This window comes from Notamacropus eugenii, chromosome 2 (assembly GCF_028372415.1).
Source record: "Notamacropus eugenii isolate mMacEug1 chromosome 2, mMacEug1.pri_v2, whole genome shotgun sequence".
Classification (NCBI taxonomy): domain Eukaryota; kingdom Metazoa; phylum Chordata; class Mammalia; order Diprotodontia; family Macropodidae; genus Notamacropus; species Notamacropus eugenii.
In genome coordinates, this window is record NC_092873.1 from 369,437,050 (window position 1) to 369,454,652 (window position 17,603).

Here is a 17,603-nt window from a genome sequence, read left to right on the forward strand (position 1 = left end):
AACTTCTAGAAAGGAAAGTGTATGTCCACTACCTTTACTTCCTCATCACCCACTCATCCTTTAACCTTTTGTAATGTCTTCCACCCAAACTCCACCACTGAAATTTTTCTCTGTAATCTCTCAATGACAATATACTATGCTCTGTGTCAAATCATGATCCTCCTTGACCAGAATTCTGTGCCATTTGACATTTCAGACTCCACTAACTCCCTTCATACTCTGTCTACAGCTAGAGTATTTTTGCCTTTGCAGGCTTATTACACATCACTCCCCTTCAAGGCCTTCTTACTGTTCCCTGTATATGACATTCCATCTCCATGTGCAAGTTTTTATTAGCTTTCTCCCATGCCTGGAATGCACTCCCTCCTCACCCCTACTCAAGCACTAATTCCTTTTGGACAACTCTAATTGTTAGAGTTCGTTGCATTAATCCAGAATCCCTGTAATTTCTATTTGCTTTGGTCTTATTCATGGGAGTAACCCAGAATAAGTCTATTCCTACTTTCAGAAGACAGTACTTCAAACATTTGAAATCATGCTCTCCGCCTTTTCTCCTCCTTACCACCTGACCCAGGAATCAAGTCATTTCCTCTAGTATAATGAACTTTTCAACCTCCTTCTCAAAAAGTGTTGCCTGGAATTGAAGATGATACCCCAAATGTAGTTCAACTAGTACATAATAAAATGGTACTATTACTCTGTCTAGATCCTATAGTTCTTTTTTAAAAATACATTTTGTTGATGCATTTTGCTTTTATATTAGTAATAACTAGATCCCTACCCTGAAATTGAAACTTCCCATGAAACAAAGAAAAACAGTCCAGTAAAGATACATCATACAATGACCTTGTCTGTCAATGTAACTATCATTCCACCCTAGTAATCCCTCTACATGTCTGTTGATAGAACCTATTGGAATGATAGATTTCTGCGAAGTTGTGGCACAATATCGGTCCCTGATGAGCACTAAACTAACACTCCCAAGTATTTTTCATATGAACTGTTGGCAAGTCTGGCAGTTATCATTTTGGACTTCCGCATTCAGGTTTTGAGTGTTTATGATTTCCTGTGACCTAGCCGAGGGGGTACAGAGCCTGGATTAGTCCTCTTCTCCATTATGGATAATTGATCAAGTGCAAAAGTGAGTTCAGCACTCTTACAAAACATGGAGCAATAGCTAGTCACTTGGGGTAGGAGAAATGGGAAGGGGGTGGGGTAGCACTGGTATTATTGGATTTGAAAGATGGAGAATTCTTTTAGCCAGGCTGGCAAGGAAAGAAAGAGCCATAATTAGCTACAAATTATTTGTACGTTCATTCCTATTCCTCTTGGGATTGTTGCTGCTTCATTTTGTTCTAATTCTGGGTGTATATACCAAGAGCCTCTTGTTCCTCCCACCCATCGTCACATCCGCACTTTTATTTATTATGTTCTTTTCAAGTATTAGTATTTTTAGTATGAATGTCTTACTCAGCAAATTGTGTTAGAGTTTATTCCCAATTGTTCTCATATCTACTTTTTCCCTTTTTCTTTTCTTTCCTTTTCTTTTTCTTCCATCTTTTCCTTCCTTCTTTCTTTTCCTTATTTTGTTCTTTTCTTTCTTTCATCATTCTTTCTCTCTTCCTCTCCCTTCCTTCTTTCCTTTTCTCATTCTTTTCCCTTTCCTTATTTTTCTCTGTCTTCTTTATTTTTCTCTCATTTCATTTTTCTGTTCTCCATTTTCTCTCCTTTATTCCTTTTCTTCCAGCCCTCCTTTCTTCCTCCCTTTTCTTTCTTCCTTCCTTTCTTCTTCTCTCTTTCTTTTCTCATTCTTTTCCTTTCTTTATTTTCTCTGTTCTTTTTCTTTCTTCATTTCTTTCTTTCCTCTCTTTCTCTCCTTCCTATCTTTCTTTCTTTTCCTTCCATGTTCAATTTAGACCTGAGTTCTTCCCATTCTCAGAGCAGATCACAATGTTGTCTCTCTTTATATTTTTAGTTTTTTTTTCAATCTTCTAAAAGTCACTAATTAGGACTTGTGGAAATGGCATCCAGGGTTGTTTTAGGGTCTGTGGCTTCACATAAATGAGACATGAGAACTTGTACAGCATCGACTGAAGACTTCCTGGCCTTGAGCATAGAATTCTAAGTTTCTGCAGGGGAGACATCAGCTTCGCTTACTCAGCCAGTAGAGGGAGCCAATCTGCAAGGGAGCAGGTAACCCCCAGAACTGTCCAGAAGAGGGCGGTGACTCCCATTGCCAAACAACCAAAAAAATCCCCTGTAAAAGGGGCCAAATTCTCCAGTTCTCTACTCCCTTAAATTTGATTCCCTGAATTCACCAATATCTTCCTAGGAATTCTACAAGTCACATTTATAGTGTCTCTGTTAACTACTTTCCTGAGATACAGGTGGTATTATTTAAGAGGGGTAAGGGAAAGACACGAAGTACTTGCTGCCAAACCTAACAGCAGGAATTTTGGGTTTCGGCATGAACTACATATTAGGTAGGCTGCTGGCAGGTTAGGTGGGCTAAGGGTCTCACAGCGATCAATATGGAAAGGTTCGGAGCCCCCAGATGTAGCAATGACTGCCTGTGAGGAGGGGAAATGAGAGCCCTGCCTGTGTTCCAGCTGTAACGTTTTCAGAAAAGCTTGTGACCAGGTCACAGTGGGGTGAGCTCCCAGAGCACATGTAGAAAGTACAAAGAAAGAAGGTCTGTGGCACTATGTCAACAATTTCCAGGTGGAATTGAAAGTACTCCCCATTCTCTGCTGGGGCCCAGGAATCTTTCATCAACATGAAACTGGTAACTGATTACTAAGGAGAAAATGGAAGATAAAGCCTACGGAACAAAAAAGGACAAATCGATTCCAGGTGGAAAGGAACACTATGGGAAGAATATTGTTGTTACCTTGGTTGTATGAACTCCATTTTAGTCCTTCAAGCTCCCACCCAGACTACTGTGGTGGAAGTGTGGATAATACTCCCTAATCAACAAGCCAGGCTACTGCCTGTTATTATTATTTACAAACATATTACATAATAATTAAGTAATGTAGTGGATAGGGACTTGGAGTTAGGAAAATCTAGGTTGAAAATGCTGTGTCAAACACATACGACCTGTGTGGTCCTGGGCAAGTCTGTTTCCTCGTTGCTAAAAGGAGGGATTTGGACTTGATGGTTTCTAAGGTCCTTTCTATAATATTCTGATGGATAGTGACATAAGGCAAGTTAAGACAGAGGTATCAGGATCTAGTTCAGAGGTTTCTCAACCCCCCCAGGGGTTCCTGGAGATCCATTGCGGTGGGGGGGGGGTTCTCAAGACAAATTACTATTTTGTAATAATAGAAAAATGACAATCAGAATCCTTGCTGGGATTCTGACAGGGCTCTCATTCCCCTCCCTCACATCCAGCTAATTATTAATTAATAATATAGTAAATATCACATAAACTAAAACTTTTGGAGGTGAGAGGTTCTCAATGATTTTTAAGAATACAAAGGGATTCTGTGGCTAAAAAGTATGAGAAATGCTGGTCTAGCAGAAAAAGCAAGGGAATCAGAGTATCAAACCCTGCCTCTGCCACTTATTACCTGTGTGACCTTGGAAAAATCACTTAACTCCTCTGGTCCTCAGTTCCTCTTGTCTAATATGGCACCATATTAGCAGTTGTCATAGAAGGCTTCTACGGTCATTTCTAGCTCTGTGACCCTATGACTCTACCTTGGCAAGAAGTGGGGGGGAGGGGAATGACGGTGAATTGAAGAGCAAGGCGGTGCTCCATACATATAAGAGAAATAAAGAAATGACAGGATTTAAAAAATCAATCTCTCTCAATCCATCCCTTGCTCTCAATTCTGCCCCTTGCAACAAGAGTAGAAAAAGTGTACCTCCTTTTTCAAGGGACAGCCTTTCAAATACCGACCACTAGGTGGTGTGGTCGATACCATGCTGGGGTCGGGAAGACCTGAGTTTGAATGCTGCCTCATACGCTTCCTAAGTGTGACCCGGAGGAAGTCACCTAATATCACTCATTATAATAACAATTGCACCTCCCTCCCGGGGTTGTCGAGGAGCAAAAGAACTTACGGTTAAACTTACAGTAAAACCCTTGTCAAACCTTAAATCAATATATAACTGATAGACCATTATTGCTGTTATTTTTGCTCAGCACTTGAAATCAGTTATTCCATCTGGCCTAGGTCTGTCATCCAGACTACATACATGTGCCCGGTTACTCCAGCCCATTGTTAGGAGTACTTTCAAAGCCCTCCGCTCTCCTAGTTGTGCTCTTGTGGGAATTCTTTGGTTTATGAACGTCTTTCCTAAACCGTGGTGGGCCTCAGTGCTCACCTCTACACCCCATAAACACATTCAGATGCTGTCAAAGAGACTGGAAAGCAGTGGGATCGTGACTGTAAAATGAGTGCAGGTGATACCAAAGCCGCCAGGGCAGTACTAGAAGGAGCACAGACCCCTCCTCAGCTTTGCTGCCATTTTACCTGGGTCCTTCCAAGCCACTATGGCTACAATCCTCATGCTCCTACAGAAGAAATCTTTTGGATCTCCCCACAGAACCTAGTACAGTGCTCTGTACTCAGTTTGAGGCTGTGTACTGACTGAGGGTTTGGTCACTTTCATTTGTTTGATTTGGGGGCATTTCCCCAAGTGGAGTTCTATAACCTTGGGCGAGGAAAGGAGGGGGCCAAGAGGGTCCATATAGCTCACGAAGAAACATGAAGTATAAACACTTTAGTTATCCATATTTAGTTATGTTTCAGGGAGAGGGGGAGGGGGAAACCTAGAAGACATTTTTTTTGAGATGGAATTCTGTTTTGAAGGACTTACTTTTTCCTCCCAAATCAGAAAAAAAATCACTCTGATTTTTCTATTCCTCTTGCCTCCTCACTCTGGGGGACTCCACATTTTCAAAATATTCTAAATATGATCATTTACATTTTTAGAAGATAACTAAGTTGTATATAATATGGTTTTACAACCCCAAGCCAACAGAGTGACTTTAGATAAATAAAGAATTAGAAAAACAAAAACTTGTTTTATATAACCCAATCAGATCCAATATGCATTTACTAAGTACTTACTGTATGCTGGGCCCCAGAGAGACAAAGAAAAATGAAAAACAATACAAAATATGTATTATAGCATACCATTAAACATATACTTTAATCCTATCCCCACAAGTCCTTTTTTTCTCTCTAAACAGTCCTTTGAACTTTTTTCTTCCAGGGTTTCAAAAGTTTTAACATTACATCTTGTTATGACTCTGCTGGGAAGATATCATTCTGGATTTCATGGGCTCCAACTTTATATGTACATTTGGAAGTCTTGAACTTCGGGGTTTGTTCATTACTTCTGGGAAAAGTCCCAAATTTGTAAATATGTTCAGAAACCTCTCTCATGTAAAAAGCAACTAAAGTTTGCTTAAGGAGACATAGCCAGCCACAGAAACCCAGCCTCAGAATTTAGGTTTGTTGAAACTTTTCATGAATAAAAATCGCTTGATTAATTCTACCCTTCCTCCTCCTTTTCCCCCCAGGAAAAAAACTTTTTTTTAAGACTGAAGGGAAAGTTCTTAGGTAGATTCAGTAACCTAAATGCAAGTCTTGTGTTACTACCATAGGACATGGCTGCGTGAAACAGACTCTTAGAGTAGCTTGGAGGTGAAACGGGATACCAAACTGTACAACTCATGTTAAGTGGCAAAGAAGATGAAATGAACCTTCCTTTTCCAATTTAAACCATGCACATGGCTATTAGTAACTGAATGAGGACATTTAAGCCACATGCACATATATATATATAATATACACACATGTATATATACGTATATATGTATGTATATGTGTGTGTTTTATTTTTACAGTGACCTTTTATAAGTGTGCAATAGGGAGAAGCCCAGGGATATTCCAAAGGAGCATTTCAGGTACTATGATGTGATGATATTAATAATACATGAGTCCCATGTTTTAGCTAATATATAGCTCAGTGGAAACACTTGAAAGTACTTTGCGAAAGATCTCATTTGAATCATAACTCCATGTAGCTCTTTTTTCTTTCTTTCTTTTTTAACCTGTTTACATATGAGGAGATTGAGGTTTCACATGGCTAATTCCCACAAGGTCAAGCAGTCATTGGCAAGGCCTGGAATAGAAGGCAGCACGACTCCCCTCCCATTCTGCTGTTGGCTCCACATTTCCTTTCATTAAATGTCCCCACAAAGAAAACAAAACAAAATTACCCATAAGCCTGTAAGCATTATACACAAATCATCCAAAATTTGCTTCCTTAGGTTTTCTGAGATATTTTAAAAGTAGAAGGAGGTTTTGCATGGTGGGGAGGGGATGTTTTAAGGACCAGCTCAGAAGGCAGGAGATTCATGTTCTAGTCTTGGGGTGAACTCTGTGACTTTTGTTGACACTTCACCTGTTATTGCCTTCCTTTTACTCATCTGTCAGATGGGAAGGATGCACTAACTGATCCATAACGCTCCTTTCAGCTCTTAAAGGTCACGAGTCTAAATCCAGAATTCTGAATTGATGCTTAGGTAGAACCATTAAAAGCTTTGGTACCTCAGTTTCTTCACCTGTGAAATGGGAGACTTACCAACCTTAGCTGTTTACAGGACAGTAACAAGGATTAATAGATGTGAGAGAATAGATGGTAAAGCACACTGAAATTATCAAAGGTATTATAAATGGAACATGCTATTGAAAATTAAATGTAATGCTGACTCTTGGCTGCTGGGGTTGTTTTAATCAAAGTTGAACAAAGGAGTACTGGAAGTCTGGATTCTAGTGCAGCTGCTATTGGCTTGGGCCAGATTCAGTTCCATTCATCAAATATGTTTTTTTAAAAAAAAAAAATTCTGAAATGAGGAAAAGAACACCTTGTCAAGACTACTTTTTAAAAAATAAGCTTTAATGATACCATTTAAATTGTTTTATTAATGCTATTTTATTCTTAGACCAGATCAGAGCCTTGTGTTCTCCACAATTCCCCTACTTCAAACCCCTCCCCAATTTTTTTGTAACACGGAAACAAACAAAAGTAGATATGATAGATATAACATTTTGCATCTTAGTGCGCTGAACCCTCTCCTTGAAGAGAAGTGAGTCTCTTTGTAGAGACCTCAGAGAAACAAGGATACATGAAAGAAAAGATTCAAAGAAACATAGACACGAAGGAATAAGCAGGCAAACATGTTGAAATACCCATAAATCTAAAATGTAATGCAATAGACTTATCTGTTACCCTATTAATTGGCACTTTACACACCTATGGTGAAATAACAATTTATGGTTTATAATGATGACTTCAAGATCCAAAAATGTTTACTGAGTCATCCAAATTAAACTGATAGTATAGCTAGTTACAGTGGATAAAGCACTGGGCCTGGAGTCAGGAAGATCTAAGCTCAAATCCAATATCAGACATTTACTAGTTGTGTGACCATGCGCAAGTCACTTAACCCTGTTGGCCTCAGTTTCTTCATCTGTCAAATAAGTTGGGGAAGGACATGGCAAACCACTCCAGTATCTTTGTTAAGAAAACCCTAAATGGGATCATAAAGAGGCTGAGAAAACACAATATAACTTTAGTGCTAAGTGGAGATTTTACTCTTTTTCTATACAACTGGATAACCAGGTAATAATAGTTTGCACCTCTGAAATAGAAGCACCTTGAAGGCAGGGACTGCTTTTGATTTACCTGGCACAAAGCAGGTACTTAATTAATGGTATTGGATTAATTTCAATTGCACAGGACTTACAGAAAGGAACAGAAATGAATAAGGTTTATAAAGGAACTATTATTTAGTTAACCAGAACAATAAACACTAAATCATTGAGAACTGACAATAACAATGACTAGTTACTACTATTACTACTACTACTGCTACTACTACTACTGCTGCTGCTGCTACTACTACTACTACTACTACTACTACTACTACTACTACTACTACTACTACTACTACTACTACTACTACTACCACTACTAGTAGCAATAATAAATACCACATGTACGAAGGTCTGTCATCTCCTTGGATAGTAGGTGCTATCTAACTGAAAAGCTAACTGAAGCTTTTGTTGCCTTGGGCAGCATAGTAAGCAGAGAATTCTGTAGCGCTGCTGGAACTACGTCTTTTTTTTCCCCCCGGAGTCCACTTTTTGGAGTGGCTAGCCCTCAAAACCTTTGAGGTCTTATGATATTTTAATACCTAATAGGTTTTAGTGCCTTGGCTGGAGGGTCGTTAGCATGAGCAACTTGGGAAATAATAAAAAATTTAATATATCAATTAAACGAGCTCAGGAGAGTCCTTTGGAACGACCCCTCCCCCATTTTTCCAATTTACATGAACGATTTCTCCCGTTATACGTTTACTTTGTACCAACTTCACTTGGCCTTGACCTCCATAAAGAGACGTGTGTATATACATATACATGTGTGTGTGTCTATACACACACACACACACATATATTAAAAGCTAACTTAAAAGCCTTCCCCCAGGCACCTAGTCCCGGATACTGAACCCGCCTATCTTTCTGAAAGTTCCGAGAAGACCTTTCCCCGGGCAGTGTTTTTCAGGAAAAGCCGGGGAACAGCGTGGCACGTCCCAGAGCGTGGGGGCCAGGGACGACTTCCAAAGGGAAAGAGATAATTAAAGTTGTAGAGGGCAGTGGTTTCTTTCTTTTGGGTGGGGAGGGAAGGTAGATCGAAGGGACCCCAGAAAAATAAAACCCTACCCTGTCTGTTCTCCGTGGCCAGCCCAAGTTCGCTCCCGATGTCCTTGACCTAAATTTTCTGCGAACCGACTGGACATCGAGGAGACGCCGGGAGGCGGGTGACAGCTCCAGGTTAGGGGTTGCCTGGCAGGGATGAGCTAGCAAACTTGAATGGAGTGGACCGAACTGGAGGAGGGATGCAAGGGCGGTGGTGCCCTGAACACCTTCCCAGGAGGGAGGGAGAAGCCAGCTAGCCCTCCCGGTCTGCCCGCGCCCCTTCGCTATTAAGGTTAGGTATGGCTCATCTTTCTAATTCTCCCTCATTCCCGCCCCCCACCCCGCGCACACCTTCGGGCGCCCACCTCCCTTTCGCCCCTCCCCAGCTATCCCTGCCCTTGAGATCCTGGGAAGTCGGGGAGCTCCTCTCCCGCTCCACTCGCCTCGCGCTCCAGCCCGCAGGATCCGGGGCAGGATGGGTCGTTAGGTGTTAGTGCGATCCGCGCGCCCGCGTGTCCCTGTGCGTGCGTGTGTGTGTGTATTTATGTGTGCGTGTGCACATCTGTCCTGTCGGTCGGTGTGTGTATGTGTGCGCGCGCGCGCGTGAGTGTGTGTGTGTGTGTGTGTGAGTGTGAGTGTGAGTGCGTGTGTGTGTGTGTGTGTGTGTCTATGTGCGCGCGCGCTGGGATTGTTGGGGGTGGTGGGAGGAGGGCGGGAAGGGGGCCGCACCAGGCTGCGTGACGTCACCGGGATTGGTTACACGACGTTCTAGAACTCCGCCCCACGTGCGCCGGGGGAGGAGGAGGAGGAGGAGATGGGGGTGGGGAGAGGGAGGGGGTGAGGTGGGGATGGGGGGGGGAGGCAGGGGAGGAGTGGGGGGGGTGAGAAGGAGCTGAGCTGAGCTAAGCTGATCCCACGTGTGACGGATCTCGCTGCTTCCCCGGCTCCGTCTCTCTGTGAGATTCGGTGTAGCTCGGGAGGGGGGGGAGGAGGAAAAGGAGGAGGAGGGATATCTTTGGGCTTGTAGCTGGCCGCTGCTCTGCTCAGATCACTGTGGGGCTTAATTTTTTGGGGTGGGGGGGCGGGGGGGGCCTCAGATATGGAGGCAGATGGGAGCCAAGCCACCTCTGGAAGCCCTAACGACTCACAACACGACCCTGGGTAAGTTTCCCACCCCCTTCCCACCACCACCTCTCGGATTGTTCCCCTTGCAACGGAGACGACCATGCATTTTGTAGGACGTCTTCTCCCCCTTCCCCTCCTCCTCCTCCACCTCCACCCCCGTGGAAGTTCCACACCTTTGTTTGATTGCATTTCGCTGTAACCTTCCCCCCCACCCCACCTCCCAGTTCTCTCCTCCCCCCCTCTTCCTTTTAGCTTTTGTAAGTTACACGTCAAAATGGCCGATCTGACATCTGTGCTCACTTCTGTTATGTTTTCTTCCTCTAGTAAAATGTTTATCGGTGGCCTGAGCTGGCAAACCTCACCAGGTAAGGGAGGAGGGGAGGGGGGAGACTAGGACCCCCCCTTCTTGGCTTCTTTATTGCTCTTTGTTATCCCAGTGCAGACCCCCCCTACCCCCCGCCATTGGCTCCCCACTTCTCCTGTGCAAGGTTATTTTTTTAAATAGCAAATCCTTTCCGAGCCCTCTATTCGACCTCTATTGCTGTATTTTTCCCTGTGTGTGCAAGAAATGCAAAGAAAGAAAGAAAACACTACTTTTGATTTTTGTCAGTGATCAAAATTTGCATTGCTTTTTCTTTCTTTTTCCACACCTTCTCCCCCCACCCCCCCACCCCCGTCTCTCTCTCTCTCTCTCTCTCTCTCTCTCTCTCTCTCTCTCTCTCTCTCTCTCTCTCTCTCTCTCTCTCTCTCTCTTTCTCTCTCTCTCCACAGATAGCCTTAGAGACTATTTTAGCAAATTTGGAGAAATTAGAGAATGTATGGTCATGAGAGATCCCACCACCAAACGCTCCAGGTAAAATCATCCCCTTTGAATTTGTTTTTATTTAGAACAAAGTAAAATCATCCCCTTTGAATTTGTTTTTATTTAGAACAAAGTTAAAGTTTTATTTTGGGGGTGGTTGTGGAAGTATCAATGGGATAGAATGGGTGGTGGTGTTTTGTTTTGTTTTGCTTTTCGATGAATGCCCCTGAATTCCCTCCTTCCCTGTCCGGCTTCCCCCCTTCCTCCCACATTATTGGTGGTCCATCATATGGACTTAACTCCGAGAGATATGTTTGCTTTATGTTATATTTTCTTCACCCCCCTTTCCGCTTCTAGAATGACGTTTGCAGCATCCACTTTGCAAATAGTTTAAACGTCTACACACATACACACACACACACACACACACACACACATTTCCACTTCTCCCATGCCCTCCGTTCCTCAGGTCTTGAGTCTTTTCCTAGGAAGGTGAATCTCAATTGCCCTGCATGCTTTGGTATAAAACAAAGCATTAAGGGGAGGAGGAGGAGGAGAGGAAACGGAGGTGGCAAATGATTGGAGAGCCAGAGCAATTTCTAAGTTACCTCTGCGCTCCCTCCCCTCGTTCCTCCCTTGACCCTCATCCCCCCCTCCCCATTTCTGGATGGCTGGGGAGAGTATTCGGAATGGACTGGGGGAGGGGAACGAGCGGGGCGGGGTGGGAGGGAGGGAGACTTTTGAGCCCATTACCGGGCTGGGGTTCATTCATTCTTGTCTTTTTCTTTAAAATAGCCTTTTCTTTTTCTCCCCCCCCTCCCTCTTTGTTTTATTGCAGAGGCTTCGGTTTCGTCACGTTTGCCGACCCAGCAAGTGTAGATAAAGTATTAGCTCAGCCCCATCATGAGTTAGACTCGAAGACGGTATGTTTTTGTTGCTGTTCGCTCTCTTTCTGCTACGTTTCCGACTATGACAGGCTCATTTAAAGAGACAGCGTCCTTTTGCAGGATGTGCTTGGAGTTCTGTGTAGGTTGCAGGAAGAGCTTGCAAACGGGGCGCAGGAGTTCGCCTTGGGGAGGGAGCAACTTTTAGGTTGTGGTTCGTAAGTTTCCCAGCTGCAGTCCTGGGCCTTGGGGGGAGGCATCGGAGATTCTCATTGGGGAGCTTTTCTATACTGAGGAGGTGCTAAAAAAGACCCATTGAAACTTCCAGCTGGAGTGAGCAACTTTTCTTTGTCAACTGGCAAGACACATGGTGCCACCGGCTGAAGGGAGAGATGTCTCTTTGGGCGGGTTTCTGGAAGGCAGAGCCCACTTCTCCCCTCAGTGGTCACTCCATGGGGCTGAGGGGAAGTCCTGTTTCCTAGGGATTCTTCTTTTTCTCCATTCTAGAATCTCCTCCCTGAAGGGTCCAAACCCAAGAGTAAGTTGACTCTGCTTGAATTCAGTTTTGGAGGGGGAGAGAATGCAGAAACTAGAATAAGCCTTCTTCAGGAGTGCTTTAAATCTTCACCTCCAGATGGTGTGATAAAGCCTTGGAATTTGAATGGATTTTTTTTCTTGTCACATCAAAGCCTTTCAGTGTGGGTCTAGATACTCATGGATGAATCTGAAGCCTTAAAACCCAGAATGGGTGAAACCAGACATGTAGAGGTCAGGCATGAAATTGGTCCATTGCCTGAACCTGGAGGGAAAAAGATGGCTAGGTTATAATTCTTTGGTGGAAAATAAGTTACCTTGGGTGGTTTGTTCATTTGTTTTTTGTTAGTGGAAAAATGGGGGGAGATGGGAAGGAAGGAGAAGTACCCTTTAAACTGTTTTATGTATAGCAAATGATACTGGTTACTCCACTGCCCACCATCCAGGAAAGCTTCTGATAATTTTAATATTGCTGCATCAACCAGGAGCATGAAGGTGACATTGAGATTTGATATTGGGGCGTGGATGTGAGAGATTTTATTTGTCTAGGGTGATAGAAAGAGCATTCAGTCTGGGGTTAGATACCTTGGGCACAATCACTAACTGGTTCTGTGACCTTGGGTAGGTCCCTTAACCTCATCTGTAAAAGGAGGGGTTGGGGTAAGATCATTTCTCCTCAGTACAAGATAGTTCTAAGACGAAATCAAACCTGGGACCGATTTCTAGGATCCTCAAATTTACTCTCCAATTTTGACTCCTAATCTAGATTAGAGAGAAATCACTTCAGTGTGTTTCTCATCATCTCCCTTTTAATTTCTCTCCCAATTTTGCCGAATTCAGTCACTGTAGGGATAATAGTTTATTTGTCCAAAGGATTTCATTCTCTGCCCCCCATCCCTGCCCTCACTTCTTCCACTCCCCCAATAATGTTTGGGCTGGATATTTTAGACTGTAAAAAAAATGAAGAAAAATGTTTTGAAACAGATTCCAGGAATTTATTTTAGCCCTTTCCCCTTCCTCTCTTCTCCTCAACCCCCACCTCCCCAAGAAACAAAAATGCTATTTATTTTGGGAATATGATCCAATATAGAGTAGGCTAGAGCTACTGCGGGTAAGAGGCAAACCCTAAGATACAAATCAGTTACTTTTTCACTCATTCAGTATTTGTAGCCGTGTTTTAGTCACTGTTATTTAGTATAACATAGCATTTGACTTTGTTTCAACTCAGCGCAGGAGGCGGTTGGTTTATTGACATGGAAAGGAGGATCTTGTTTACAATTGCGTTTAAAGTTTTATTTAGGTAATGGCTATTCGTTACAAAAATAGTATCCTAGTCATTTCCTAGAGGACTTGTAGATACAGTAAGTAGAACTGTACCTAACTAACTCACGTTTTTAATTTTTTGGTAGTTTAAAAAAATAGTTGACAGGGATATGCAAAAGGTACGGATTTGCCATGTTCAACTCATATAGCCGTCAGAGATACCTGCGGCCTGTGTAAAGTTTTCCCAAGTGAAGTGGGGGAAAATTGTGTTAAACCAAACAGATCTTATTATGGCCTACAGTCCCTTTGGCTTGGATTCTGAGAATTGACTTTTTGGAAATTAACAGTGTCATATAATTTTTTTTTGGTGATGGGGGGGAATGGTCTTACTCCTTTCCTGCTCATGGAATCATCCCCCCCCATTCCTACCCCCCACTTCATGCCTTTCATTGTCTCTTCATATTAGTTCTTTTTTTTTGAGAGTGTAACTTTAACTTTTTTGCATTTTGATGTGAGTGTGAAACCAGTTTTTTTTAGACTGTTTCTTTTGAATAAGTATATACCCGTCTTACATTTTATTCGAAGAATGGAAAATCCACACCTGTTGTATTTCTCTTGTAGACAACTATCTAGTCATTGATGGATTTGTTGGTAGATACATTCATCGTTTAATCTTTATGAAAGGGTAGTTTTCTAGAAAAAGATTTTGTTTTGCTTAAAAAAAACCCACCCATAATCTCTCATTTCTCAGGTATATGTTTTAAAATAGGTAACATAAACTAGAGTCTGGCTTACTTGTAGTAGAGTTTTTAAGACATTTTAATAGAGTAGTTTAGGGAAGTAGGTTTTTATGACATTTAAACTATTACTAGGTGAGCACCATGTTACATCACTAGCAAGTTGTGAGTCAGTGAAAAAAGAAACTGAAACGCTCTCTTTCTTGGAGTAGGGTCCAAAAATTTCTTGGTAAAATTTTGCCTTTTTTTTTTTTGTAGAACTGAATCAGATTCAGACTTACATTTTAAAAAGGCAACAGTTTTCATATGAGAGCCAAAGCTTCCGAATAAGTCACTTGTAGCCGTATTCATTCCACCCTCTTATGGATAGCTATATCCAGAGATTTATGATATTTAAAAGCAGAAGGAAAACTAAAACTAACAACGTTTTCCCCCCTTCCTTCTTCCCTTATCCTCAGTCTATCAGTTCAAAATCAACCCCCACCCCCCGTGCCCCCTGTCACCGCAAAAATGGCTCAAATGGTTTTGTGGGAACTTTCTATAGTTAAAAAAAAAATCCCTATTGTGTTAGATTTTGTTATTCTCTAAGTATCTAGTCTGCATGATTTGGATCATTTTTGCTAAATGGAGAAGAACAAACTGTAGAATTTGATACCTTCCCCCCAAGTTCAGTTTCAGATAACGTAATGGGGCCTAGTTTTTACTATCCGTATTATTGGCTTTCTTCCTGAATTTAACTTCCTTATTCGAAGAAAGGTAACTTCTTCCCACCCCACCCTCATGAAAGGATCGCTGGTTTTTAAATGCCAGGTGTATTTACCTGGTATGGTGTTTTAAATGTTTGTTTTGTTTTCCCATTTCAGGCTTTGAAGTTGTTTTTTGATATCTTTGTCAACAGACAAGACTAATTTTTTTAAAATGCAATCCTCTAATTTAAAAAACAGAATAATTTGATTCATATTTCTTTGTGGATTGATTCTTTCTTTTTGGAACCCCTCTCCCTCCCTTCCTGTTTTATTTATTTGGGTGGAGGAAGGGCAGGATATGAGAAAACACCCGGTTACCTACAACTGGAAGAAACTTTAAATTTAATTTGCAGATTATAATTTTTTTAAACCCCAGATAATATTCCTATGTTTTCACCCAGCAATGTGCCATGGATGAGAAAGAAGGTAGCATTTAGCATTCAGTGTTGACTTGGGGGGAAAAAGTCTTTGCCTAAATAATTAATATCAAGTAATATCTTGTTTATTAAGAGAATTGCAGTTTGGAATACCTGGTTAGTTTATGGAAAATATCAGTGTGTTTTCTTACTTTTCTTCACAGTAAAGCTGGGTCAAAGTTCAGGGTACTTGTGAGTTGCCTAGTAAGATTCTAAAATGCTGATCTAGAAGCCTGAGAAATGAGTGATTCATAATTAGGTGCTTTCTTGGTATTTTTCTTTTCTGTTCTTTCTTTTAAAGTGCAACATTAACTTCTTCTTCCCCCTTTTCCCCCTCAGATTGACCCCAAAGTTGCATTTCCTCGTCGAGCACAGCCCAAGGTAAGTCAGGATGGTCAATAGTAGGATTTTTGGCACTTAGAGAGTTGGTACCAGGCAGTCCAGGTTTCAAATGAGGAATTATTGGTAATGAAAACTTTTGAAAGCCCAAGCCTATGGTGTCTTAAAGGGTATCAGCATACGTCCATGAAAGTACAGGAGAGCAGCTTTGTGTGTCCGATTTAACCAGCTTGAAGTGAATTCCCCCAGTGCTTGACTCTTAGAGAGAGACGGAAGATAGGGGTGAGTGAGCGCCTTCGTCCTGGGTATATGGCTTGATCCAATGTCTCATTTATTACGGCATCATGTTCAAGTGTAGCTCATCTGGCACTGGGAGGTAACTACTGGTACCTTTTTAGATGGGGAATGTTTTCTTTTGGAGCACTACTTGGAGAGTCCCTGTGCTACCCCTGATTTATCGTGAAGAACCTTACTTAGTCACATGCTTCTTCCTCAGAAAATAAATGTTAAGAGCTTCACAGGCTTCTCTGGACCCTAGAAAGGTGATGATGAATGTATTAGTTTCAATCTGATTGGATAATGTTACACTCTGCTTACAGGCCATCCTTGGAAACTGTGTGTGTGTGTGTGTGTGTGTGTGTGTGTGTGTGTGTGTGTGAGAGAGAGAGAGAGAGAGAGAGAGAGAGAATGTGTGTGTGTGTATGTATGTGTGTGTATATATGTATGCATAAGTGTGCTCATGCTCTCAAGTGCATGCCAGTCCCTGGGCAGAGAACTTTTGAAATGTAACCTTGTACAAGTAGTGCTAGAGTAGCTGTTTGAAGGACTGAGACAAGACTTGACTTTTCCATGAGTATGTAGGGCACTTTTTCCCCCTTCTCTTTAAAAGCAGCTTTTAGATTGCCAAGTTAGAAGGAGAAAACAGCTACATCTCACGTGACCACCAAATCAGGGATATAAGATTTACGTGTTGAATTGAAAAGTTTCCTGTAACTTTTCCTCTATATGTGATTCAAAGGTATGTGTGTGTGTGTGTGTGTGTGTGTGTGTACGTACATATGTACACTGTGTTCCTGAGGCTCCATTGGTGGAAAGAGAAAAGCTGAGGCTTCTGATTGTGAGCCAGAAGGGAAGGGACTGAGGAGCAGCAGGCAGACAAACTCGATTTGTTTCTTTAGGCACAGTCTCCCTGGAGCTGGGGAACATTTTATTAGTGTGCGGAGAGGCATGGTTTTGCACATTTAAAAACCCACCCAGGAAAAATAGTTGGTTGGCATGTGGTGTGGTGGCTTAAGGACTGCACGTATGAAGTAAGATAGATGCTGGTACTCTTTTTTTTTTTTTTAATGTTATTTGTAACATAAAGGAATTAAACCTAAGCTAAAGTAGTCAAATATTTTTCTCCCTGCCTCAGGGCAGTCTTTTCAGTTTGAGTGAATACTAATTAGTGAACCAAAGGGGCAAGGTTATTTCTGTCCTCATCAAAAGGTTTGTACTCTAAGGTTTTATGGTTTTGGGATTAGGCCGTTGGATTAGAGTTGCACTCCAGACTGTGTGGCCCAGAATTTCAGAAGTCCGAATAGAATTAGCAGTATTTCCTGCCTTTAGCTGAACTGCTTTTTCTCCATAAATGTGGATCTTCAAATTTCCAGGTTACCCATTTGATTGCCGAGAGCCAGGGTCAGATTACTCCAGAAGGAAGCTGGGGAAAAAAAACAAAAACTTTTGACTTTAACCCTGGGTGGCCTCTGCTCTCCCCTCCCCCTACATTCTCCATCTTTCTGTTCTTTTGAGTATGTATATCTGTGTGTGTGTGTGTGTGTGTGTGTGTGTGTGTGTGTGTGTGTGAGAGAGAGAGAGAGAGAGAGAGAAAGAGAGAGAAACAGACTGTGATAAGTTGTTTTTTTCAGTGACCCACTTCTGGACCTGGATAAGAGAGTATTTTTTCAGGTTTCTGAAATATCTGTACAAATGTTCTCCACATATATAGTATATTTATAATGGACTCTTTGGACCCCAAAAGCCTCTGTCTGAAAT

The 17,603-nt window shown here is 42.0% G+C and overlaps 1 protein-coding gene across 12 annotated transcripts in view; it reads left to right on the plus strand.

The window, feature by feature from the left end:
* Positions 1-8,598: 8,598 nt before the first annotated feature.
* MSI2 (musashi RNA binding protein 2) overlaps positions 8,599-17,603 on the plus strand; it is a 530,240-nt gene continuing 521,235 nt past the window's right edge. For 10 of the 12 annotated variants that reach the window (XM_072646783.1, XM_072646784.1, XM_072646787.1 and 7 more), the window contains exons 1-5: positions 9,574-9,881; positions 10,170-10,210; positions 10,617-10,698; positions 11,486-11,570; positions 15,567-15,608. In XM_072646783.1, the coding sequence (XP_072502884.1) occupies positions 9,820-9,881; positions 10,170-10,210; positions 10,617-10,698; positions 11,486-11,570; positions 15,567-15,608 (312 nt within the window). In that variant the 5' untranslated portion in view covers positions 9,574-9,819. Of the gene's footprint in view, positions 9,018-9,573; positions 9,882-10,169; positions 10,211-10,616; positions 10,699-11,485; positions 11,571-15,566; positions 15,609-17,603 lie in introns of those variants that run through there. The other 2 variants (XM_072646789.1, XM_072646790.1) reach the window with 2 other exon arrangements.